The sequence below is a fragment of the Ipomoea nil genome, unplaced genomic scaffold, assembly GCF_001879475.1.
Source record: "Ipomoea nil cultivar Tokyo-kokei standard unplaced genomic scaffold, Asagao_1.1 scaffold1834, whole genome shotgun sequence".
Taxonomy (NCBI): domain Eukaryota; kingdom Viridiplantae; phylum Streptophyta; class Magnoliopsida; order Solanales; family Convolvulaceae; genus Ipomoea; species Ipomoea nil.
This window is the reverse complement of record NW_017618262.1, coordinates 190,263-217,952: the sequence shown is the minus strand read 5'-3', so window position 1 is coordinate 217,952 and position 27,690 is coordinate 190,263. Positions and strand designations below refer to the sequence as shown.

At 34.7% G+C, this 27,690-nt stretch overlaps 2 protein-coding genes across 2 annotated transcripts; both read right to left on the bottom strand.

Moving 5' to 3' along the window:
• Positions 1 to 379: 379 nt before the first annotated feature.
• Positions 380 to 27,690, bottom strand: LOC109193084 (protein DETOXIFICATION 21-like). Its single transcript, XM_019343888.1, has 10 exons — positions 27,663 to 27,690; positions 7,107 to 7,352; positions 3,033 to 3,574; positions 2,878 to 2,964; positions 2,732 to 2,788; positions 1,632 to 1,870; positions 1,402 to 1,520; positions 841 to 927; positions 608 to 681; positions 380 to 450 (listed from the first exon to the last, which is right to left on the bottom strand). Exons 2-9 carry the CDS (start codon positions 7,350 to 7,352, stop codon positions 616 to 618), a joined length of 1,443 nt encoding a protein of 480 aa, XP_019199433.1. The 5' UTR covers positions 27,663 to 27,690; the 3' UTR covers positions 380 to 450; positions 608 to 615.
• On the bottom strand, positions 24,243 to 27,689 carry LOC109193083 (protein DETOXIFICATION 21-like). The gene is made up of 8 exons (XM_019343887.1): positions 27,414 to 27,689; positions 26,193 to 26,734; positions 26,015 to 26,101; positions 25,874 to 25,930; positions 25,259 to 25,497; positions 25,025 to 25,143; positions 24,487 to 24,573; positions 24,243 to 24,331 (listed from the first exon to the last, which is right to left on the bottom strand). The coding sequence occupies exons 1-8, from the start codon at positions 27,660 to 27,662 to the stop codon at positions 24,266 to 24,268; spliced, it is 1,446 nt and encodes a 481-aa protein (XP_019199432.1). The 5' UTR covers positions 27,663 to 27,689; the 3' UTR covers positions 24,243 to 24,265.

Genomic DNA, 27,690 nt, shown 5'->3' with positions numbered 1-27,690 from the left:
AATTGTGAACATAGAGCTTCGAAAATTATGAAGTTACAGTTATTGAATTATGAATGTACAGTTACGGAATTATGAATGTACAGTTACGGAATTATGAATGTACAGTTATGGAAGTATGAATGTACAGTTATTGAATTATGAACATAGAAGTCTGACATTATGAACTTACAATTATGAACATATAGTAATAAAATTATGAACATATACTCCTATAACGAATCTGAAATTAAAAAAAAAAAAAAATGAATAACAGTGCCGTTGGCGTTATTACCCGTGTTCAGCATGCATGCTGGACACGGGTCCAGAGCATAACGATTGAAGGAAAGGTGAACCCTGGTTGGATATAATTAGCCCGTGCTTTGGGGGTGTAAACTCAACAAAAACCATACAATAACATAACATGTTAATGTAAATGCAGATAGTCTGGGATACATATTAAGCATTCTATACCGAGTTCCACTACATATACTCTCAAATCTTATTCCTAATGTGACCGATGTTGATAGGTTATTTATTTTTATGTGCGCCACTGTAAAAATGTTTACATCAAAATTTTAAATGTTAAGAGTAGAGAATGAGAGCACTATATGTTCATAAATGTTCGCATCTAGGCGTTTAATTTGCTTCTCCAGATTCAGGTTCTACCACCCAATTTCGGACACGCTTTTGAGCATCTGTAACCTGTAGCAACAGAGGTGACATATGGACGAGATTAATTATGTCTGGTTATAATAGACGAACTAATAGTCAAACTGAAAACTCCATTTGATTAAAAAATTAAAATTCAAGTTCAATCAAGTTTTGTTGCGCTCAAATGAAGGGGGAAGTGATGGCAATTACCTGTTTGTCCCAGTCAGTATTGAAAGTGATTACAAGCAAAACGATGGTCTGTACAAACGTACCAAACAACATTCCTATCCAGACACCCTGCACCACAATTATATTCATCACGCTTCAGACTGAGGCATTAAATCTCGCTTTGTGGTCCTAGCCAGCAAAGTACAATAAAATAAACCAACCTATGTTGTATATAACTGATCTGCTCAAACCAAGAAAGTCAAAAAGTCACTTTCACTAAGGGTGGCATTAAAACCTCGTGATTACCAAGTCAATAATTGTCTTCTCCTAAAATGTTGAATTCCCATCCAAGGGCCCCTCATACCCCGGTCCAACAGATCATTTGGGAGAATGTAAATCGCAATGACTCAATGACTTAGCATATAGAGCCAAATATCGGTGCGTACAAAGGATCTGCCCACTTCGGCATAATCCCTATGCTACTACCGCCGATGTTTGACCATTGGTCTCTTCTTTCAAATACTGCCTACTAAACCATTAAGCTAAGCTCTTACGAGCACCAAGTCAATAATCTGACTAGATGATATGATTGTTTATACTCACCCTAACCTGCAGTTTGAAGACATAACCAAGAACGACACCAACTGGGATTCCTATTAAGTAATAGCATCCCAGGTTAACATATGCCACAGTACTCTGCCAACCAGCCCCAATAGCAACACCTGTATTATTGTAGTTAGTAGCAACAAAAACCCAACCACAAACCATTAGTACGAGGAAATTAAATGGAACTTTGCTATATATTGATTTGATTTTAGCAGAGCTTAGCTTACCAGAAAGAACTGGTTGAACACTGTTTAAAAGTATAGAAAATGCCAATAGAAGTGACAGTTGATCAACTGCCTCGACCACATCGTGACTGTCTGTGAAAAGATAAGCCAGGTTCCCACGCAGGAACAGGAAAAACAAGAATAGCACAACTCCGATGGCAAAGGATGTCAGCAAGACCACGTTGATGGAGAACCTCGCTTCCTTTGCACTCCCCTTTCCCAGCTCGTTTGCAACCCGAACACTAGAAACCCCAAATACAATGCATAACAATATCAAGAGTGTGGAAGCAAGACAAGCCAAGCTAGCAAATCAAAAGAATTTATATATGCAAGTTAACACCAGCTGAGGTCCTCGAGTATAGTTTAGTTATAAACTTTCAATTTTACTATTTGTAGTCTTTCAACTTTTAAATTTAACCACTAAATTATGCCTTAAACTTTTCAAGTTAATCATACTCGTTCAACTTTCAAAATTTTATTAACCCTGGGCCTAACTTTGCCCTTACTTAAATTAAGAGCAATATTTGGTTGGATGGAAAAAGTTTTCCTTAAATTTTAAGAAAATGAAGTTTTCCTCCGTTTGGTTAATGGCAAACTTTTTCAACGAAAATGTTTTTCTTAGTTTTTGAGGAATAAGTTTTCCAAATAGAGGATGTAATATTTTGTTTTCTTTGGAAGTTGGGAAGAAAGTATCAAGCTGCATTTTTTTTTCCCTAATTACTTTTATGATCATTATTATTGTGTATGCCATTTTAGTCATTATATTCATTATTCTTTACCATTCCAACCTCAACCAAACACCATAATCAATATTCTCAGTAATTTCTTTTCCATAAACTAAACAATTGAATCAATCTTTCTGGTAATTTTTTTTCATAAAATTCCAATTATATTTATTCTCAAATATTTTCCGCGAACCAAATGGAGCTTAAGGAAACCTAATTAAATTTGAAAGTAGAAGAATCACAAATTGTTAAATTGGAAGTGAAATTTTAGCGCTAGACGTGGCGGTACCCCCTATACTCATGAAACCCTAGCTAATGTGTATATATATATATATATATATATATATATATATATATATGGGTGGGCGCGCATTTTACCATGCTCCAGCCATGAAACCAAGAGATATCATCATTTCCCAGCCACTGATGTTGAGGCTGCAGCAAAAGAACACTTTGTTGTTAAGTGGAGAAGTGAAGCTCATAAAAACACAATTCAAATCCTAAACAAAACCAAACAAACTAACCATATAGAAAGGGCATCAATTTGAACCTCAGCATTTTCTAAGTTTCCTGTCAGAAGAATCAGTATGGAATTGTACCACAGTTCAAGGCTGTCACACAAATCAAACAATTATTTTCATGTAATTGCCAATATATACATATCTATATATAGGCTCACCAGATCATGGCACCAGCTGAAAAGGAAAGCTTGATTACTGGCAAGAGATCCTTGAAGGCCAACAATGAAAAACCTGACCATGTTTCTTTACATCCTCCACACATAACAAATAAAAGCTGACCAAAATTAGGAATCCAGAAAGCCAATATAGTTGAAATCATGGCTCCAGCAAGTCCAAACTTCAACTTCATTGTCAAGAGCCAGGACAGGAATACATGAATGGCCAGTGTAGCTGCGGACAAATACACAATAATAATGTTCTTGCTCTGTGCTTGTAGGTACATTTGGCAGGTAAACGATACAACGAAGCCATACGCCACGGCTATCAACCATTTAGAAATGATCCCTGCAACCCGCGCAATGTCTTCTTCCTGACCCAATGCTTTAAATATTGGAGGAGTGAAGAAGAACAGAGGTAACAGTAATGTAGTGGTTGCAGTCAAGATAATCCATGCTCTCTGAAGGTATATGCCCATCATGTGATACTGTCTTGCACCAAAAGCTTGCCCCAGTAGAGTTTCCAATCCACTTGACATGCCCAACTGCACATACAATTCAACTTAAATTCTTCTTGTTAGGATCAAGCAGCTAGGAGGGGATTGTTGGGCGGAGATTAGAAAAAATGGTGATTAGGAGAGAATTGTTGGGCGTAGACCGGTGAAAGGCTAAGTCCAGTAATTATTGATTAGGGGAATTATTGGATGGAGACGGTGAAGGGCCAAGTCCATCTATGGTGATTAGGGATATCCCTTTTAGGCCTGTGAACGTGATATATTGTATTTGGCCTAGTTGTTGTATTTGATGATTTTTAGGGTGTTTGGCTCGGGTGGTAGCCAGCAACTTTGTACCCAAGATTTGTTATAGTGGAATATTGTGTTGGTGGTGGTCCGTGGTTTTTCCCCGTGATTTTGGGGTTTTCCAGGTAAATTTTGTGTCTCTTGTGTCTGTTATTTATTTTGGCTGTTTTGCACCATCTCGTATTTGCGCTCTTGTCGGTCCTGTGATTTTATTTGTCACAGGTGGTGGGATTTTTCCCAACAAAGTGGTATCAGAGCCCTGGTTGTTGATCAGGTGTATTTGACATAGAGGCACATACGATAAATATGGTGCGGTTGAACGGTAGAAATTTTCACATTTGGAAGGCCAAGACGAAGGATCTCCTGTTTGTGAAGAAATTGCATCTACCTGTGTTTGCGAGTGCAAAGCCAACAAATATGTCAGACGAGGAGTGGGACATTGATAACCAACAAGTTTGTGGTTATATTCGACAATGGGTCGAAGACAATGTTCTGAACCATGTTATTAATGAGACGAATGCCAGGAGCCTGTGGGATAAGCTTGAGACCCTGTATGCTTCCAAGACAGGCAATAACAAGTTGTTCTTGTTGAAGCAGTTGATGAATCTAAGATACAGGGAAGGTACGTTGATCAATGATCACGTTAATGATTTCCAGAGTGTTCTTGATCAGTTGTCAAGCATGGGCATCACATTTGAGGATGAGGTACTTGGTCTCTGGTTGCTTAACACTCTGCCTGATTCTTGGGAAACATTTCGGGTTTCCTTGACCAATTCTGCTCCCAACGGCGTTGTGACCATGGAGTATGTCAAGAGTGGTATCTTGAATGAAGAAGCAAGAAGAAAATCTCAAGACACCTCCATTTCTTAGTCAGAGATTTTAGTTACAGAAGATATGGGGAGAAACAGGCAAAAGGGTCAGAAGGGTAGAGATGTTGAATGTCATTATTGTGGCAAGAAGGACATATCAAGAAATATTGCTTCAAGTTGAAAAGAGACAAGGAGCAAGATGATGATGATGTCACTGGGAACCAAGTTGCAATAGTTGGAGGAGATTTACTTGTCGTCTGCGATGAGAATGCCAACAATGTTACTTGCCATGAGACAACTTGGATTGTGGATTCAGGTGCAGCCTACCATGTTACACCAAGGAAGGAATTCTTTGCTTCATATACTCCAGGTGATTTTGGAGAGCTAAGAATGGGTGATGATGGTCAGGTGAAGGTGATTGGTACCGGTACAGTTTGTCTTGAGACCAGCAATGGCACAAAGCTGGTACTTAAAAATGTAAAGCATGCACCGGGAATCAGACTGAATCTTATTTCTACTGGAAATCTTGATGATGATGGTTTCTGCTGTTTCTTTGGTGATGGACAGTGGAAAATTGCCAAAGGCTCACTGGTTGTTGCACGAGATAACAAGTTTTCTAACTTGTACTCTTTGCAAGGCTCTATTTATGGTGGTTCAATGAATTGGCAACAAAGGAATGTGCATCAGAGTTGATACATTCTGATGTGTGTGGACCAATGGAAGTAAGGTCACTTGAGGTTTGTTGCTGTATCGCCGGGACGGCGATATCCTCCATATAGTCGGGAGGGGGAGATTTGTTGGGTTGGGGCTTCCCTCCTATGTGGTAAATAGCTCATTTGGGACCAAGCCTATTCCACTGCAATATTTGTTAGCTTGATGGAAAAGTTTGCTGACAATTATTTGGGTTGGAGAATGGGTTATTGGGTAGAAGTTAAAGAGTGGATGTTGGGATGAAGTTGTTGGGCAGAAGTTTGCTTGGGATGAACTTGGGAAGAGATTTCCTAAGGGAACTTGGGAAGAGGTTTCCTAAGGTTTATGGGAGGAGATTTCCTAAGGATTATGGGAAGAGGTTTCCTAAGGCTTATGGGAAGAGGTTTCCTAAGAATTATGAGAAGAGGTTTCCTAAGGTTTATGGGAGGAAGTTGAGGAATTAATTAACTTTCTTTATTTCCAAGGTGGCTGCCTGCATCTATAAAAGGAGGGAAAATTCATTGTTTCCTCACCACTACACCAGACACTTCTACATGCTACACATATTCCTTTTGTATTTTTCGGCAGAAGCAGTAGGCCAAAAAGAAAGAAAAATTCGGTTTTCTTTCTTTCTCTTTGCATGGCCGTATGCAGCAGTTGAAGGAGCAACATCTATTTCTTCTTCTTTTTGTGCTACTTTGTCGTGGGTTTGCCTAGCTTCTTTGGTAGCACGACGGTGGCGTGTGTCGGCAGGTTTTGTCGCACGTCTGATGGATTTGTCGTGAGGTTTGCCGAAGATCTTTGGGGTACTTTTCTTCATCAAATATTTGTAGAGGTCAGTGTTTGTTCCAGGCATCATCGTTTTGGGTAAGCTCGTAATATTTGTATTCTTTTCACCTTATTCGTGGTGGTTGAATATTTTTGAGTACGAGTTGGTATCCCTTTTAGGCCTGTGAACGTGATATATTGTATTTGGCCTAGTTGTTGTATTTGATGATTTTTAGGGTGTTTGGCTCGGGTGGTAGCCAGCAACTTTGTACCCAAGATTTGTTATAGTGGAATATTGTGTTGGTGGTGGTCCGTGGTTTTTCCCCGTGATTTTGGAGTTTTCCACGTAAATCTTGTGTCCCTTGTGTCTGATATTTATTTTGGTCGTTTTGCACCATCTCGTATTTGCGCTCTTGTCGGTCCTGTGATTTTATTTGTCACAGGTGGTGGGATTTTTCCCAACAGGAGAGAATTGTTGGGCGGAGACCGGTGAAAGGCTAAGTCCAGTAATTATTGATTAGGGGAATTATTGGATGGAGACGGTGAAGGGCCAAGTCCATCTATGGTGATTAGGGAAATTGTTGGGTAGAGGCCAAGACCAAGTCCAACACTTGCCTCTCAAAAATATGGTGGTGGGAAATAAAGTTCCCCCTCTGCTATAACTTTTGGTGTAGGTGGTAAGCGCTTGATCTAACATGTGATATTAGACCGAGGTCATGGGTTCGAGTTGGCAAGTGATGGGAGGGAGAATTGTTGGGCAGAGACCAATGAAGAGCAAGTCTACTATTGTGACAGTATAACTTTTGGCGTAATGGTAAGCGCTAGATTTAACAGGATATCAGAGCGCGCTAGATTTAACAGGATATCAGAGCGAGGTCACAGGTTCGAGTTGGCAAGTGATGAGAGGGAGGGAGAATTGTTGGGCAGAGGCCGGTGAAGGGCCAAGTCTGGCAAACGTGTGATCCTAGTACTTCTTAAAAGCTTTAGAAGGAGTGTGAAACACAACTTACCAGTACTCCATTGCAGAACCTTAACACCACGGTGTGTACTAAAGCAAAGGCAGCAAGATCCATAGGGTGAATGTGACCAATGAATGCCTGGCTGATGACACCAATCCCAAATGTGGAGAATCTATTAAAGATTGCAGGAAGAGCCACAACCGACATTTTCTTCATCTCACACCATATCTTCTCCCCTAACTTCACTTCCTCTACTGAGTTTTCCAATCGATTCTCACTCATCATATCAGACTCCATTTCAACACCCTTCTGCTTCCTCTCTGCTGTCAACTAATGAAGAAACGCCAAAGCAAAAACCAAGAAAATTAAAGGATAATTAATGAGGATGGTTGACTTGTAATCATGAGTCTGCATTATTGATGAGGTTAACGGTTCTTTTAACACAACATTCATGCATGATAATCGCATATAATTTCACATTCAGACTAATTATTACAATCATACACCTTTAAACAACCAAATTTATGCTAAAATATAATGAAAAACAAAATAAAATAATTGCATGGGAAACATAATCAGCATCTGGTTATATCCTAATTTATTTAAAAAAAAAAAAAAAAAAAAAAAACGTGGGACTCACAGATTATACAAGAAAATAAAGCAGATGCTTTTCTGTTAGTCTCTTCTTCTTCTTCTCTCTATGAGTCTCTGTGTTGCATGTATGAGCTTCACGGAGCTTTTTGTAATGTTCGCAGGCTCATATGGAGAAAGAGGAGTAAGGAAGAAGAAGAAGATGACATATATATACTGATCAAAGACGGCATAGGGACGGATGATTGAACGGATACTAGTAACCTGAAGATTGAACTACTCGTTTCACGTATACTAGTAAATTATTCGTATTCGTGTGATATATGGATAATTTTTTTATTTAAATAATAAAAGTAATAATAAAATTATAAAAAATTCTAATATTTGAAAGTGTACACTTATTTAAAATTATAAGATTTGTATATTAGTGTTGAAATTGATTACTTAAAAATTATATTAGAAAAAGTTTAAACTAAAAATAGAAGGAAGAGCATGTCTATTCATATTATTTTAAGTAACAAAAATATACTATAATCAAATTAAAGAAAATCTCTATGTTTAATTACCATGGTAAAATTTAAGTGTTAAATATATACATGTTGGTAATATGAACATAATATATGTATGTTTAATTTCCTTTAATTATGGACGTAATATGCCTACGTTTATTTTTCTTTTAACTGTCACCATAATATGCGTATGTTTAATTTTCTATATGGGCAGGAAAATTTATCATTAATTTCATTAAAAACGAGGCCGTTATATTATGATTACTACTATATGGTAATTAAGGAGTATATATTATTCTTAATTAATATTATGCTAATTATATGACTTCCATGTAATATGAATAATTATAGTAATTAAGGAGTATATATCTACAATCTACAATTCTAATAGGAGCCAATAATGTTTGGCCCTTTAACTAGAACAAAAAAAAAATGTCCGTATACTTGTTTTTTAAAATGAATGGTTCATATTATTTTGATTTTAGTAATTTTATGATTTTCCTTATTTACCCTATATTATATTATTTTCTTTTCTTAAATAACTTAAATTCCGTTAGTATAAACTTTAGTAACTGAATATTCCGTTAACTATTTATTATTTAACTTACTCATTAATTTCTATAAAAAAGGTCATAGGTTCGAACCTCATCCCAATTAGAGTTGGCATAACTGTTAAACATATACTACGAATATGTTACAATGTATTAAAAAATATATAATATAAAATTTAACATAAACTTTGATCAAATAATTAGTCCGACTAAATACATAACATTCAAAGATTATAAATCATGAACTTTAAAAATCATTTGATTTTTATGCATTAAAAAAAAAAAAAAAAAAAAAAAAAAAAAAAAAAAAAAAAAAAAACAACAACAACAACAACAACAGAAAATTTAGGTTAAGTTTTTTTTTTCATTTTTTTTTTTGAAAATAATAATAGTGATGTATTAATGAATAAACTGAGCAATAGAGTCAGGAGGGACAAAGTCCCAGTACATAAGTTGTTCCTAATCAAAAGCTAACGAAGCTAAAGTATGAGCATGTAAGTTAAGAGTTCTGGAAATATAACTTAACGAGCAATGAGTAAATAACGATATAGTTGTCCTATATTGGTCCACAAGGACCCCAACATAGGACAAGATAGCCGTAGAGTCTGAGTATAATGCATTCCGCAATTCTGAGCAGTCCGTAAGAAGATCTACCGTTAGGACATCCTGTTCTTTGAGCCAAGATAGAGCCTCTTTGCAAGCGAGCGCCTCCGCCATAATGGGTGAGAAAGCACCTGGTAGCTTGCCACTCGTTGTTGCTATAAAGGAGCCTTGGTGAGAGAGTAGTACCGCCCCATACGAAGCCTCCCCGGTGGTGCGTCTGTAGCCCGCGTCGATGTAGCATTTTGGCCTCGCATCTCCCTCTGCCGTAGCAGTCACGGCATTCACCGGATGATAAGCACGGTGGTGCACTTGCCAATACAATTGCAGGGCTAGTGCAGCACGTCGCTACACCTGTCCAGGACGCGGGAGGGCTCGTTCCCACACAGCAGCATTGTGGGCGTTCCATAAGTAATACAACACAGCCACGGCAAGTCCACATTGTTCTTCTATTAAGACATTGAAAACCCCCATGAGCCATGTCGATAATGAATGTGCCACAACATTTGTAACAGGCAACTCTGAAATATTCTAAACCATTTTAGAATAATCACAAAAAATTAGTGTATGCATAGCATTCTCATGAACTATTCCACACATTGGGCATGCGGGATCCACTTCCACTCTCTTTATAATCAAATTATTTGTGGTGGGAAGAATGTCACATATAGCTCTCCATAAAAAAGTCTTCCACTTACGGACATCTCCTTCACATTTGATCTATGTGTGTGGGGGGAGGGGGGGTTAACATATTGTATATGTGTTTTCAATTTATTTACGGATATATAATCCATTAACTACAGACACACAATATGAATGTCATTTTAGGAAAGGTGAACCTTGGTTGGATATAATTAGCATGCAGTGCTTTGGGGGTGTAAACTCAACAAAAACCATACAATAACATAACATGTTAATGTACTTTCCAAAAAAAAAAAACATAACATGTTAATGTAAATGCAAATAGTGTGGGATACATATTAAGCATTCTCTACCGAGTTCCACCACATATATTCTCAAATCTTATACTCTGATGTGACCGATGCTGATAGGTTATTTTCTTCATGTGCGTCACTGTATAAATATTTACATCAAAATTTTAAATCTGAGAGTAAAAATTGAGAGTAGAGAATGAATGAAAGCACATAATATTTTCCTTCTAATTTGCATTTCCAGGTTCAGGTTCTACTGCCCAATTTCGGACACGCTTTTGAGCATCTGCAACCTGTAGCAACAGAGGTGACATATGGATGAGATTATGTCTGATTAATGATTATAATAGACGAACTAATAGTCAAACTCAATTTGATTAATTAAAAAATTAAAATTAAAGTTCAATCAAGTTTGGTTCCGCTCAAATGAAGGGGAAAGTGATGGCAATTACTTGTTTGTCCCAGTCAGTTTTGAAAGTGATTACAAGCAAAACGATGGTCTGTACAAACGTACCAAACAGCATTCCTATCCAGACGCCCTGCACCACAATTATATTCATCACACTTCACATAGAGGCGTTAAGTCTCGCTTTGTGGCCCTAATCAGCAAAGTATAATAAAATAAACCAGCTTATCGGCTCAAATCAATTCCCAGCTCAAGTGTCCCTCACACCTCGGCCCATCAGAGCAATTGGAAGGAAGTAAATCGCAGTGACTTAGCGGCTTCTTCTCCCAAAAGATTGAATTTCCAACCCAAGTGTCCCTCACACTCCGGCCCGTCAGAGGCTCAGAGCAATTGGAAGGAAGTATTAAATTGCAGTGACTTAGCGGCTTCTTCTCACAAAAGGTTAAATTCCCATCCCAAGTGTCCCTCACACCCCGACCCATCAGAGCAATTGGAAGGAAGTAAATCGCAGTGACTTAGCGGCTTCTTCTCCCAAAAGGTTGAATTCCCAGCCCAAGTGTCCCTCACACCCCGGCCCGTCAGAGCAACCTTAGCGGCTTCTTCTCCCAAAAGGTTGAATTCCCAACCCAAGTGTCCCTCACACCCCGGCCCGTCAGAGCAATTGGAAGGAAGTAAATTGCAGTGACTTAGCGGATAGAGCCAATACCGGTGCATATAAAGGATCTACCCACTTTGGGCATAATCCCCATATTGTCACTGCCAAGATTTGAACCTTGGTCTATTCTCCCAAATACTGCCTAGAACCATTAAGCTAAGCCCGTGCAAGCACCAAGTCAATAATTTGTCAATATTGCTCCGTTTACAGTTTCATTTTCCACATACACTAGTTTTATTATAATAATGTTAAAGTATTATTTTAATTAAACTTCATATTCATTTAACAATATATGTTATTCGTATTATATAACTCTGGATTTAATTAGTTTCATTTTTCACACACACTAGTTTCATTATAACAACACTAAAGTATCATTTTAATTATATTACAATTTCATTTGACAATATACATTTTTGAATGAGCTCTATTTTTTAATTTCATTTTCCACACACAGTAGTTTCATTATAACAATACTAAAAAATCAGTTTAATTATACTACATGTTAATGTAAATGCAAATAGTATGGGATACATATTAAGCATTCTATACCGAGTTCCACCACATATACTCTCAAATGTTATACTCTGATGTGACCGACGCTGATAGGTTATTTTCTTCATGTGCGTCACTGTATAAATATATATTTACATCAAAATTTTAAATCTGAAAGTAAAAATTGAGAGTAGAGAATGAATGAGAGCACATAATATTTTCCTTCTAATTTGCATCTCCAGGTTCATGTTCTACCGCCCAATTTCGGACACGCTTTTGAGCATCTGCAACCTGTAGCAACAGAGGTGACATATGGATGAGATTTATGTCTGATTAATGATTATAATAGACGAACTAATAGTCAAACTCAATTTGATTAATTAAAAAATTAAAATTAAAGTTTAATCAAGTTTAGTTCCGCTCAAATGAAGGGGAAAGTGATGGCAATTACTTGTTTGTCCCAGTCAGTTTTGAAAGTGATTACAAGCAAAACGATGGTCTGTACAAACGTACCAAACAGCATTCCTATCCAAACACCCTGCACCACAATTATATTCATCACACTTCACATAGAGGCGTTAAGTCTCGCTTTGTAGCCCTAGTCAGCAAAGTACAATAAAATAAACCAGCCTATCGGCTCCCCTAACTTCACTTCCTCTACAAAAAACAAAAAGAAACGTGGGACTCACAGATTATACAAGAAAATAAAGCAGATGCTTTCAAAGTCATCAACTGCTTTCAGTGCCATTCCTATGAAAATTGGGGTCCTGTCCGAAAATTTAACATGGGCCCCTTAGGGTTGGGGTTCAGCCTTTTGGAAGAGTGAATATATAAAAGATATATTATATTGTACTAAAATATATAATAGTCTATAAAAAATTTATCATTCAAATTACTTGAAAAAAATAATTTATCATTCAAATTTTCACTTGAAAAGTGACATTCTTCTTCTTCGGGCATATTTAGATGTAAAATCATTCACCAATCCATTGTCTTGACTCTATTGCATTGTAGTATCTGTTCAAACATACTTTTTCAACCTAATGAATCACACATAGTCAACAATGCCTCCATTGAGGCTCGATCTCATGATCTCCCATCACTACATGCCATCTGAGCACAAGGTGCTGGGCTTCTTACCATATATTTTTTTTTGTTATTTTTTTTTGAAGCTTCTTACCATATATTTGATCATAAGATTTCAACAACTTCAACTTTAAAAAACGTCTTTATGCATAAACAACAATAATGGAAATAGCCAAGACTATTTGATTTTGCAATTGTAGCATCAAAATACAAGAAATTAGATTGTTATTCACGTATCAAAAAAATTCCTAGCTAGGGTTATTATTGAATTATTATTTCTAAAATTATGAATAAAATTAAAGAATTGAAATATATTTAACTTACATACTTTCATCCTTTTATCTTGAAGAATAAAAACATTGAGAATGCCAAATGCAAAAACAATGCACTTCAAATTAATGATTACTAAGACCGAATTCCTGCGTTGTGAATACAAATCTTGCGTGTATGCATTATAATAGGAATAAGAGTAATTTTTTACTCTTTATATATAATAATTTTACAATAGTTAAATTGGCTCGCCTCAATTTCTATAAGTTATAAGACTATAATTCTATATGTAAATCAAGTCCTTTGAAATTAGGAATGTAAGCTTTTTAAAATTTTAGACCGTCTTAGATTTCTTTATACATAAGTCAGACAACACTAATATATAAAACATAAATATACAAATAATACAATAATTTTTTTTTTTTAATAAAAGTGCCCCCAAAATTTGGGGGCACTAAAGCTATGCTCACTGCGTATGTTACATACATACATTTGGTCATTTGGGGCCCCCAAAATTTAGGGCCCTATGTGCAGGCCCTGGCCATACTGGCACTGCTTATTTTTCTGTTAGCCTCTTCTCTCTATGAGTCTTTGGGATAGTTATGTTGTGCATCCGTATGCACTATGGATACAAAAATGACGTCGTTTATTAAAAACGTGTGTTTCCCCTTAAAAAAAAAAATCAGGTTCGATTCCCAGCAATAGCATTATGTTGTTTATTCATTCTGGAATTTTAGTTCATAGATTATGGAATTTTAGTTCATTGATTATGGAATTATAGTTCATCGATTCTGGAATTGTAGTTCATCGATTCTGAAATTTTAGTTCATCGATTCTGGAATTTTAGTTCATTCATTCTGAAATTTTTAGTTCATAGATTAGATTCTGGAATTTTAGTTCATAGATTCTAGAATTATAGTTCATCGATTCTGGAATTATAGTTCATCGATTCTGGAATTTTAATTCATATGTTGTTGTTGGGAATCGAACCTGATTTTTTTTTTTAAGGGGAAACGCGCGTTTTTAATAAAATGACGTCGTTTTTGCATACGGATGCAGAGCATAATTTGCCGAGTCTTTGTGTTGCATGTATGAGCTTCACGGTGCTTTTTGTAATGTTCGCAGGCTCATATATGGAGAAAGAGGAGTAAGGAAGTAGAAGAAGAAGAAGATGATGATGATGACATATACTGATCAAACACGGCATAGGGACGGATGATTGAACGGATACTAGTAACCTGTAGATTGAACTACTCGTTTCACGTATACTAGTAAATTATTCGTATTCTTGTAATGTATGGATAATTTTTTTTATTTAAATAATAAAAGTAATAATAAAATTATAAAAAAATTCTAATATTTGAAAGTGTACACTTATTTAAAATTATAAGATTTGTATATTACGCAATTGCCATCACCGATTGTGTCACACCATACTATGCAGAACAGGAAGGATCAATGTTATTTCGATGCGGCGTACGATCCACGAACGAACAAGGCAGTGATGGGGGCTATTATTTTGGATTCACAGGGAGATTATGTATCGGCTATGACCGCTCCTATCATACACTGTTTTTTGCCCTTAATGGCGGAGGCTTTTGCCTGCAAGGAAGTTTTGTCATGGCTCAGGAATCGAGAAGTAAAATCTATCGACCTCTACACAGATTGTTTGGTGCTCCAACAATATCTTTCATCTACGACGCACTCATCTCGATCTTATTTAGGCTATGTCATTGATAGTTGCAGAACTAGTTTATCGTCTTTTGATTACTGCTTAATTCATTATGTTCCTAGATTAGACAATTATTTAGCCCATATATTAGCGTCTACTGCGATTAATCAGCTGACTAGTATGTATGCGGACTTCGATCCGCCCCACTCTATTTCAGCATATTTTGAATAAATGCCGCACAGGCTCCTTTCAAAAAAAAAAAAAAAGCATATTAGTGTTGAAATTGATTACTTAAAAATTATATTAGAAAAAGTTTAAACTAAAAATAGAAGGAAGAACATGTCTATTCATATTATTTTAAGTAACAAAAATATACTATAATCAAATTAAGGAAAATCTCTATGTTTAATTACTATAGTAAGATTTAAGTGTTAAATATATACATGTTGGTAATAGAAACGTAATATATGTATGTTTAATTTCCTTTAATTATGGACGTAATATGCGTACGTTTATTTTTCTTTAACTGTCCACCGTAATATGCGTATGTTTAATTTCCTATATAGGCAGGAAAATTTATCAGTAATTTCATTAAAAACGAGGTCGTTATATTATGATTACTATATGATAATTATAGAGTATATATTATTCTTAATTAATATTATGCTAATTATGACGTCCATGTAATATGAATAATTATGGTAATTAATGAGTATATATTATTTTTAATAAAATAATATATGCGTGTTTAATTTCGTTTAACATAATATGTGAACATTTCCTTTAATTATGTTTGTAATATGTATACCATTAATTTTCTTAATTTTTTTCTTAATTAACATTATGCTAATTATGATGTCCATGTAATATGAATACTTTTGGTAATTAAGGAGTATATATTATTCTTAGAAAATACTATGTGTATGTTTAATTTTGTTTAATTATGGACGAAATATGTGGACGTTTAATTTTCTTTAATTATGTTCGTAATATGTGTACCATTAATTTCCTTAATTTTTTTCGTAATTAATATTATGCTAATTATGACGTCCATGTAATATGAATAAATATGGTAATTAAGGAGTATATATTATTCTTAATAAAATAATGGAAAAATGGCACTTTTTCCCCTTGAGTTATATACTTATATTATTTTTTCTCCCTGAATTATTCAAGTGGTTGTTTTTCCCCCTGAAATGTTAAATAGACATATTTACCTTTAAAATAAATATTTCATTTATTTTTTCTTCTCTAACAAATTATTACCACAATTTGGTTCAAACCAAACAGACACTATAGCAACCAATTACCGAAATATTCTAATTACAATTTAGAATCGAAACCCAATATTTAGAGTTTATTAAAATTGCGAACCGGGGACGGCCGGTTCATGTTCCGAACTAAACAAAATAAAATACATTTATTGTTGAATGTAGACTATTTTAAAATAAAAAATAAAAATTTAAAATAAAGACGGTTCAAAATCGCGAACCGGATCCAGAATCGCTAGTTCACAGTTCAGGATCTTGTTTTTTCGATTCATAATTTTAATAAACTGATATCCAAATATTGAGTTCTCGATCTGAATCATAACCAGAAACTTTTAATTCGATTGCTATAGTGTCTGGTTCAATTCGAATCGAACCGTGGTCATCCCTACGTATACGCAATAATTTGTTGGAGAAGAAAAATAAATAAAATGTTTATTTTAAGGGTAGAAATGTCAATTTAATATATTAAAGGGAAAAACCACAACTTTTAGAATAATTGAGGGGACTAATGTGCTTACCTAAATAATTGAGGGGGAAAAAGTGCTATAAGTATATAACCCAGGGGGAAAAGTGTCATTTATGTCTATGTTTAATTTTGAGTTAATACCCAAAATCGTCCTCGACTATAGTGATTTTTCTCAATTTCGTCCTAAACGACTTTGGTGACCTAATATCGTCCCAGACTTTTGTGTTTCGCTCAATTTAGTCCCAGACTTTTGTGTTTTTGCTCAATTTAGTCCCTCATTTGTTATTCTATCCATTTGGTGTTAAATAAATAGACAATTCAGTAATTTTAATATTGGCATCTCTTTACTCATAGACATGTGAACTGCGAAATCCCTTTTTTTTTTACGAATTACTCCCAGAATTACTCCTAAAACTGCGAATATAAAATTTGATTTGCAGGTCCGGGAGTAATTCTGGGTGTAATTCGTACAAGAAAGAGGAATTTCGCACTTCACAAGTTGAAAGTAAAGAGAGATCAATATTGACATTACTGAATTGTCCCTTTATTTAACACTAATTTGACGGAATAACAAATGGAGGACTAAATTGAGCGAAACACAAAAGTCTGGGATGATATTAGGTCACCAAAGTCGTTTAGGACGAAATTGAGAAAAACCACTATAGTCGAGGACGATTTTGGGTATTAACTCGTTTAATTTTGTTTAATTATGGACGTAATATATGGATGTTTAATTTTCTTTAATTATGTTTGTAATATGTGTACCATTAATTTCCTTAATTGATTAGATAAATTTATATTACGGCAAGTATAAAAATAGTTTAATAAAACTATAATGTGTGTATTAATTTCTAAATTACCATAATTATTAAGATCTTATTCAAAAGTAACCATTAGCATAATTTTATATTTGTAATAATCTATGAATTGGAATAATTTGTATAATCGTATGAGCGTAATAATATGTTAATTAGCATAATAATATGTGAATTGAAATAATTATCATAATTTTTTTAATCTCCTTTAATTATGGACGTAATATGTGTATTATTAATTTCCTTAACTGATTAGATAAATTTATATTACGAAAAGTAGTAATTCCTTAATTGTCATAATTATTAAGATTTTATTCAAAAGTAGTCAACGAAAGTGCACGGGTAATTGATATTATTTGAAGTAAAAAATATATAAAATCATCGTAAGAAACGATTTCTCTATGTTTAATTGCATTTTTGTAAAGTTTAGGGGGCTAATTGACCTTTGGGGTAAAATTTAGGGACCTATTTGACCCTTTTCTCTTATTATTATTATTATTATTATTATTATTATTATTATTATTATTATTATTATTAGGGAAATTATATTAAGAGTTTTGGATTATTATTATTATTATTATTATTATTATTATTATTATTATTATTATTATTATGGAGTATTATATTATTATTATTATTATTATTATTGTTGTTGTTATTATTATCTTAATCGAATAGATTTTAAATCGAGACTACAAAATTTAATATTATTATTTCTTTTATTCAAGTATAGTATCACCATTTTTAACTAATAACTGTGCATCGAAAGACTTCAACTAAACCTAAAGTATTGTGCAATTAATGACAAAGATTAGTAATAATTGGAATCAACAATCAATGATATATGAAATGATACAATGACCATGTTTAGCTTCCGATGCACAATTTTTAATAAAAGAAAGAATTGGAATGATAAAACGAAGAATTGGAATGAATAACTGAGGATTTATTAAAGCATAGTAATTACCAGGAAATTTGAAATGAGTTCTAAAGTACTAAGGGTTGTGCATTGATCATTACATACATACACAGAAACATAGATATTTGAAAAACATCAACATAAAATTCGTTTCCTGCCTATTACGAGTACGGGATCTTTGCTTTTTATGCTTTGCAATTTTGCGAGGTTTGTCGTTGGGCTTTCACGGGCTGTTTTACCGAATTACATGAGCATCCATAAATGGAGAAGATCAAGATTGTAGACTCTGCAATATGTAGATGAGCATCTGTAGATTGCAGACTCTTCATTTGTTTTACCGAATTACATGAGCATCCAGAGATGGAGAAGATCAAGATTGTAAACTCTACAATCTGTAGATGACTAGATGAGCATCCGTCGATTGCAGCCTTTTCATTTGTTTTACCGAATTACATGAGCATATGGAGAAGATCAAGATTGCAATATACAATTTGTTTCCATTGTATTTATAGGTGTAAAATGTGATAAACATAATTTGGAAGATTTTCAAAAGGAAAAAGTTTAATTAATTATTTAAACTTTTTAAATACTAATTTTAAATGACATTTTTGTCCAAATATTTAATATTACTAAAATGACCCTGAGTTTGGACGGGAAAACTTGTCTAGACACTTCTGTTATTATCGAAAAACATAATAAGTTTCAATCCAGGTTATACCCCTGGTTTATGCCCCTTTTTCTGTTAATGTTTTTTTGTACCTTATGCTATAAAAGTTGTACTACGTAATTTTTTGGACAAAAATATCCCTGCCGTTATAACTTCTGTTATTTTTCCACATTATTTTTACCATGTACATGCATACACAATATTTTTTCTTACATCCTTCAATGGTAAGTTTGAATTCATTTAGGTTTTAATTAAAATGTTACCATAGTTACATTTAGTAATTTATCCCTCCAAAGTGTGAATGCATTTTGATAGAAACAAGATTAGCAAGTATGAATGCATTAATTGTGTGGGTAGATGTATTTATAAATACTTTTTTGAAGTTATTATGTGTATTTGTATTTTATAAATTATATTTTATTATTATAGCTCTATCTTTATCTCTATCTCTATCTCTATGTATATTAAAACATAATGAAGTATGGAAAAAAGTTTATTGTGTTCAAATTTATTGGTAAAGTTTTATATTTAATATAATTTGTGTACATATTCATTTAAACATGGTCTCAATTATAATTAATTTGACTCCACATATATAAAGAGGAGAAATTAGATATAAAATAAATATAGTTCTTACATAAATAATCTTTTTCAAATGAATAAGTTTTTTGTAAAGATTTTCGACAAATATCGCCTGTTATTTTATTTACAAGCTTTATTTAAATACGTTAGTTATATAATTAAAGTAGTTATTTCAAATTCAAATTCCTTTCAAAAAAAACAAAATTCAAATTCAAATAATAATACAAGTAACAATAAACTTTAAAATCAACATAATAATAGAATAATTAAACTTTTAAAAATATTAAATATTACATTGTATAGTTATACTTACATTTTTAATCGAACAAATTCTGAGCTCAAGAACTCAAGTGCATTTTTCTGTTTCCACAACCATTACTTTCTTTGCTAATTCAGAGGATGTCAAAAATTTAATTGGTAAATTTTTTAAATTAATAATAGTTCGTGCATCGCACGGGACAATTACTAGTATATACTATATACACACACACAATTATTTTTAAAAAATTAAGATAACTAAGATTTTAATATTTAATTTTAATATTGGGCATATATTTTTTGCGCATCACGCATATAAAATACTCGTGTGTTATATATATATATATATATATATATATATATATATATATATATATATATATATATATATATATATATATATATATATATATATATATATATATATATATGGTCGCGTTCAGGTGCAAATAGGTGCTCAGGAGAGAAATGCGAACCAATCAGCGCGCGCCACGTGTCAGCATTCATTGATCGGGTGCACCTACTTTCGCCTGCAAGTGCATGTAGTTTTTGCATGCATTCGTTGATCGGGTGCACCTACTTTCACCTACAAGTGCACATACTTTCGCCTGCAAGTGCATGTAATTTTGCCTTGTTAACATTCATTGATGTGAGTTCGTTCTGTTTGGCATCGTTTTTGTTCTTGTGGGTAGTAGTACTCGTGAAACCACCCGCAAACATTCATGCACCTATGTGCAACTACTTATAACTATAGGTGTACTTAGTATTGATGCCCAGTGTAAATTTTACTTGCACCTATAATACATTTTACATGTTACTTGCACTTCGATGTTCAATTATTTACGAAAATGCCACCGCATTTTATTTTTTTTTTAAATCAGTGTTTCTCATCCATTAGATCTTGACTCGTTGATGAATATCAGGCATTCGCATATTTGCACCAGAGTGCAATTATATATATATATATATATATATATATATATATATATATATATATATATATATATATATATATATATATATATATATATATTTATATATATATAGGGATGCACTCAGGTGCGAATAAGTGCCCAGGAAGGAATATGCGAACGAATCAGTGCGCGACACGTGTCCAGATCTAATAACTTAAAAAAAAACGCGGTGGCATTTTCGTAAATAATTGAACATCGAAGTGCAAGTAAAATCACTTACAAGTACACCTACTTTCACCTATAAGTGCATGTAATTTCGCCTTGTTAGCATTCACTTCCCGCAAACATTCATGCACTTGGGTGTGCTTATAACTATAGGTGCAACTATTTATAACTATAAGTGCAACTATTTATAACTATAGGTGCAACTACTTATAACTATAGGTGCACCAACTTTCACCTATAAGTGCATGTAATTTTGCCTTGTTAACATTCATTGATCTGAGTTCAGCGGGTAGTAATACTCCGGAAAACCACCCGCAAACATTCATGCACCTAGGTGTAACTACTTATAACTATGTGTGCAACTACTTAGAATTATAGGTGCAACTACTTATAACTATAGGTGCACTTAGTATTGATTCTTAGTGTAAATTTTTACTTGCACCTATAATACATTTTACATGCACTTGTCATACATTTTACTTGCACTTCGATGTTTAATTATTTACAAAAATGTCATCGCGCTTTTTTAAAAAAATCAGTGTTTCTCATCCATTAGATCTGGACACGTGGACGGATAAAATCCATTCCTATTTCGCGCCTGGGCGAAACATTCGCACCTGAGTGCGATTATATATATATATATATATATATATATATATATATATATATATATATATATATATATATATATATATAGCCTCTCGTACCTCACAAGATTAATGTTGAATGCTTGAATTCTACAATAAAGGACAACCCCTATTTATAGTAGCTACTCCTAACAGATTCATGAATAACAAAGCTATTCCTAATCAAACTACAACTAGAAAAACTTCAATAACAATTCCCTTTAGAACTATTATTCTTCAATAAATATGGTATTCCTTTATAGAACTGGAATTCTTTTTGCACATAACTTTGACAAAATACTTTGAGTCAACATTCTCCCCCTTTGTCAAATTTTTGACAAAAACCTTGATCTCTGTCTTTCTCCCCCTTAGTTGATGTCACAGTGGTGTTTGATTGATGGTAGATTAATGACAGGTTAGATCGCCATCCAATGTGTAGCTTTAATCAGATGATCTTTTTCCCATCATAACACATTCATGTTTTTGGTTGTAGACTTTACAATTCTCTTTGGAAAATTCTACTTTGAGTTCATCATCACACAGTTGACTTATACTGATAAGGTTTGTTTTGAGTCCTTGTACCAAAAAGACTCTTGGTAATCTGGGCAGTCCATGGACATTAAAGGTACCGCTTGCGATAATCTGTCCTTTTCCTCCATCTTCAAAAGTGACATGCCCTTCATTTTTGTACTGGATGTTCTCAAGATAATGTGAATTTCCTGTCATATGTATTGAACATCCGCTGTCAAAATACCAAACACTTTGTTCTTGGCTTGTTTCTGAGGTATCGCGACAGCTTGTGTTTGTTCCTTTCTTACCCATACTTTCTTGTTAACATGTTTATTCTGGTATTCCCAAGCTCTGCAGTTTTGCCTATATTGAAGATCATTTTGCCTCTTATAACAGTATGCTTTTACGTGACCCAGCCTGTGACAGTAGTAGCATGCATCTGATTCTCCTTCGATGTCGAAAGTGATATTGTGACACTTCATGCCTATCGGCTCAAATCAAGAAGGTCAAAAAGCCACTTCCACTAGGGGTAGCATTAAAACCTTGTGATTACCAAGTCAATAATCTTCTTCTCCCAAAGGTTGAATTCCCAACCCAAGTGTCCCTCACATTCCGACCCGTAAGAGCAATTGGAAGGATGTAAATCGCAGTGACTCAGCGAATAGAGCCAATACCGGTGCGAATAAAGGATCTACCCACTTTGGGCATAATCCCCACATTGCCACCGCCGAAGTTTGAACCTTGGTCTGTTCTCCCAAATACTGCCTAGAACCATTAAGCTAAGCCCGTGCAGGCACCAAGTCAATAATTTGTCAATATTGCTCCATTTTCAATTTCATTTTCCACTACACTAGTTTCATTATAGTAATGTTAAAGTATTATTTTAATTAAACTCCATATTCATTTAACAATATATGTTATTCGTATTATATAACTCTAGATTTTAGTTTCATTTTTCATACACACTAGTTTCATTATAACAACACTAAAGTATCATTTTAATTATACTACAATTTCATTTGACAATATACGTTTTTGAATGAGCTCTATTTTTTAGTTTCATTTTCCACACACACTAGTTTCATTATAACAATACTAAAAAATCAGTTTAATTCTACTACAACTTCATTTGACAACCATGGTTCACACAACACTATGTGGATCAGGGTCCATTGTATAACAATTGCCAAACAGCATAGTTTCTAGCCCTCCAAATCTCGTGAAGAAACTTGGGGGTGTGATTGAGTGGAAGGGACTCATCCATCCTTAACCAAACGTCAAGGGAACGATCCTTCAGTGTTAAAAAATGGTGAACCTTAAGTGGTAAAATGACGCACTATAAGTGTTAAAATGACGCACCTTAAGTGTAAAATTTATTCACCTTAAGTATAACTGACGCTTCTTAAATGTTAAAATAACGCACCTTACCTTAAGTGTAACTGACGCTTCTTAAATGTTAAAATAACGAACCTTAAGTTGTGAAAATACGCACATGGCCTTAAGCTTTAGAATTATGCACCTTAAGTTTCAACAACAACGCACTTTAAGTTCTCGTGTAGAACTGACGCACCTTAAGCTTTGAAAATGCACACCATAAGCTTTCAAAAATACGCTCTTTTTTTTTTAATCAGTGTTCATTTTGAGCGATTGATTTTGACAAGATCAAGGGCTATCATTAAACCGTATGTTTTACCAAAACATCTCCTTCGCATTTGATATCTATTATGTGTGTGGGGGGGAGGGGGGGGGGGTGGGGTTAACATATTATATATGTGTTTTCAATTTATTTACGGATATATAATTCATTAACTACAGACACATAATATTAATGTCATTTTAGGAAAGGTGAACCCTAGTTGGATATAATTAGCCCCTGGCAGTGCTTTGGGGGGGTGGGGGGGGGGGGGTAAACTCAACAAAAACCATACAATAACATAACATGTTAATGTACTTTCCAAATAAAAAAAAAAAACATAACATGTTAATGTAAATGCAAATAGTCTGGGATACATATTAAGCATTCTATACCGAGTTCCACTACATATACTCTCAAATCTTATACTCTGATATGACGGACGTTGATAGGTTATTTTCTTCATGTGCGCCACTGTATAAATGTTTACATCAAAATTTTAAATGTGAGAGTAAAACTTGAGAGTATAGAATGAGAGCACATATAATATTTTCCTTCTAATTTGCATCTCCAGGTTCAGGTTCTACCGCCCAATTTCGGACACGCTTTTGAGCATCTGCAACCTGTAGCAACAGAGGTGACATATGGATGAGATTATGTCTGGTTATAATAAACGAACTAATAGTCAAACTCAAAACTCAATTTGATTAAAAAATTTAAATTAAAGTTCAATCAAGTTTGGTTCCGCTCAAATGAAGGGGGAAGTGATGGCAATTACCTGTTTGTCCCAGTCAGTTTTGAAAGTGATTACAAGCAAAACGATGGTCTGTACAAACGTACCAAACAGCATTCCTATCCAGACACCCTGCACCACAATTATATTCAACACGCTTCAGACTGAGGCATTAGCAAAGTACAATAAAATAAACTAGCATGTGTTGCATATAACTGATCCGCTCAAATCAAGAATGTCAAAAAGCCACTTTCACTAGAGGTAGCATTAAAACCTTGTCATTACTAAGTCAATAATCTTCTTCTCCCGAAAGGTTAAATTCCCAAACCAAGAGCCCCTCACAGCCCTACCCGACTGAGCATTTGGGAGGATGTAAATCACAATAACTCAACGACTTAGCAGATAGAGCCAAATACCGGTGCCCACAAAGGATTTGCCCATTTTGGACATAATTCCTACACTGTCACCGCCGAGGTTTGAACCTTGATCTATTCTCCCAAATACTACCTACTGAACCATTGAACTAAACCCGTGCGGGCACAAGTCAATAATCTGACTGAATGATATGATTGTTTATACTCACCTTAACCTGCAGTTTGAAGACATAACCAAGAACGACACCAACTGGGATTCCTATTAAGTAATAGCATCCCAGGTTAACATATGCCACTGTACTCTGCCAACCAGCCCCAATAGCAACACCTGTATTATTGTAGTTAGTAGCAATTAACTAAAACCCAACCACAAACCATTGGTACGAGGAAATGGAACTTTGCTATATATTGATTTGATTTTAGCAGAGCAGAGCTTAGCTTACCAGAAAGAACTGGTTGAACACTGTTTAGAAGTATAGTAAATGCCAATAGAAGTGACAGTTGATCAACTGCCTCGACAACATCGTGACTGTCTGTGAAGAGATAAGCCAGGTTCCCACGCAGGAACAGGAAAAACAAGAATAGCACAACTCCGATGGCAAAGGATGTCAGCACGACCACATTGATGGAAAACCTCGCTTCCTTTGCACTCCCCTTTCCCAGCTCGTTTGCAACCCGAACACTAAAAACCCCAAATACAATGCATAACAATATAATGAGTGTGTAAGCAAGACAATCCAAGCTAGCAAATCAAAAGAATTTACATATGCAAGTTAATTCCAGCTGAGGTCCTCGAGTATAGTTTAGTCATAAATTTTCAATTTAACTATTCGTAGTCTCAACTTTCAAATTTAACTACTAAATTACGCCTTAAACTTTCAAATTAATCAAGGTCCTTCAACTTTAAAAATTTTAATCAACCCCGGTCTTAACTTTGCACTTACTTGTTAAACTAAGTGAAAGTTTAGCACTAAATGTGGCAGTATCCACTATACACGAGAGACTATATATATATATATATATATATATATATATATATATATATATATATGCATTACCATGCTGCTGCCATGAAACCAAGAGATATCATCATTTCCCAGCCACTGATGTTGAGGCTGTAGCAAAAGAACACTTGTTGAGTGGAGAAGTGAAGCTCATAAAAACACAATTCAAATCCTAAACAAAACCAAACAACTAACCATATAGAGAGAGCATCAATTTGAACCTCAGCATTTTCTAAGTTTCCTGTCAGAAGAATCAGTATGGAATTGTACCACAGTTCAAGACTGCCACACAAATCAAACAATTATTTTCATGACTGTAAAGATAATAATTTTCATGTAATTGCCAATATATACATACTATATATAGGCTCACCAGATCATGGCACCAGCTGAAAAGGAAAGCTTGATTACTGGCAAGAGATCCTTGAAGGCCAAGAATGAAAAACCTGACCATGTTTCTTTACACCCTCCACACATAACAAATAAAAGCTGACCAAAATTAGGAATCCAGAAAGCCAATATAGTTGAAATCATGGCTCCAGCAAGTCCAAACTTCAACTTCATTGTCAAGAGCCAGGACAGGAATATATGAATGGCCAGTGTAGCTGCGGACAAATACACAATAATAAGGTTCTTGCTCTGCGCTTGTAGGTACATTTGGCAGGTAAACGATACAACGAAGCCATACGCCACGGCTATCAACCATTTAGCAATAATCCCTGCAACCCGCGCAATGTCTTCTTCCTGACCCAATGCTTTAAATATTGGAGGAGTGAAGAAGAACAGAGGTAACAGTAATGTAGTGGTTGCAGTCAAGATAATCCATGCTCTCTGAAGGTATATGCCCATCATGTGATACTGTCTTGCACCAAAAGCTTGCCCCAGTAGAGTCTCCAGTCCACTTGACATGCCCAACTGCACATACAATTCAACTTAAATTCTTCTTGTTAGAATGACCCTTCACCGGTCTCAGCCCAACAATTCTTCTTGTTAGGATCTGTTGGGCAGAAATCAGAAAAAAAGGTCAAATCCAATGGTGACTAGGAAAATCGTTGGGCTGACACCGGTGAAAGGCTAAGTCCATCAATTGGTGACTAGGGAATTGTTGGGCAGAGAACTGTAAAAGGCTAAGTACGTCCAGTAATTGGTGACTAAGGGAATTGTTGGGCGGAGACCAGTGAAGGGTCAAGTCCATCTATTGGTAATTAGGAAAATTGTTGGGTGGAGGCCAAGATCAAGTCCAACACCTGCCTCTCAAAAATATGGTGGCGATAAATAAAGTTATGCCTCTGCTATAACATTTGGTGTTGGTGGTAAGCACTAGATCTAACAGGTGATATTAGAGCGAGGTCACAGGTTCGAGTTGGCAAGTGATGGGAGGGAGGGAGGTATAGCTTTTAGCGTAATGATAAGCGCTTGATCTAATAGTATATCAGAGAGAACGCCGGTGAAGGGTCAAGTCTACTATTGTGACAGTATATAAGGAAGAAATAAAATTACGCCTTCGCTGTGAAGTATAATTTTTAACGTAATGGTAAGTACTTGATCCTAATACTTCTTAAAAGCTTTAGAAGAAGTGTGAAACACAACTTACCAGTACTCCATTGCAGAACCTTACCAGCACGGTTTGTACTAAAGCAAAGGCAGCAAGATCTATAGGGTCTATGTGACCAATGAATGCCTGGCTGATGACACTAATCCCAAATGTGGAGAATCTATTAAAGATTGCAGGAAGAGCCACAACCGACATTTTCTTCATCTCACACCATATCTTCTCCCCTAACTTCACTTCCTCTTCTTCTGAGTTTTCCAATAGCTTCTCACTCATCATATCAGACTCCATTTCAGCAACTACAACACCCTTCTGCTTC

Coding starts and splice junctions, on each gene's coding strand:
- LOC109193084 (XM_019343888.1), bottom strand. CDS start 7,352: ATGGAGTCTGATATGATGAGTGAGAATCGATTGGAAAACTCAGTAGAG. Junction 3,575..7,106: donor GGTTCTGCAATGGAGTACTG/GTAAGTTGTGTT, acceptor TTGTATGTGCAG/TTGGGCATGTCAAGTGGATT. Junction 2,965..3,032: donor TCAGCTGGTGCCATGATCTG/GTGAGCCTATAT, acceptor TTTGTGTGACAG/CCTTGAACTGTGGTACAATT.
- LOC109193083 (XM_019343887.1), bottom strand. CDS start 27,662: ATGGAGTCTGATATGATGAGTGAGAAGCTATTGGAAAACTCAGAAGAA. Junction 26,102..26,192: donor TCAGCTGGTGCCATGATCTG/GTGAGCCTATAT, acceptor TTTGTGTGGCAG/TCTTGAACTGTGGTACAATT. Junction 25,144..25,258: donor TGTTCAACCAGTTCTTTCTG/GTAAGCTAAGCT, acceptor ACAATAATACAG/GTGTTGCTATTGGGGCTGGT.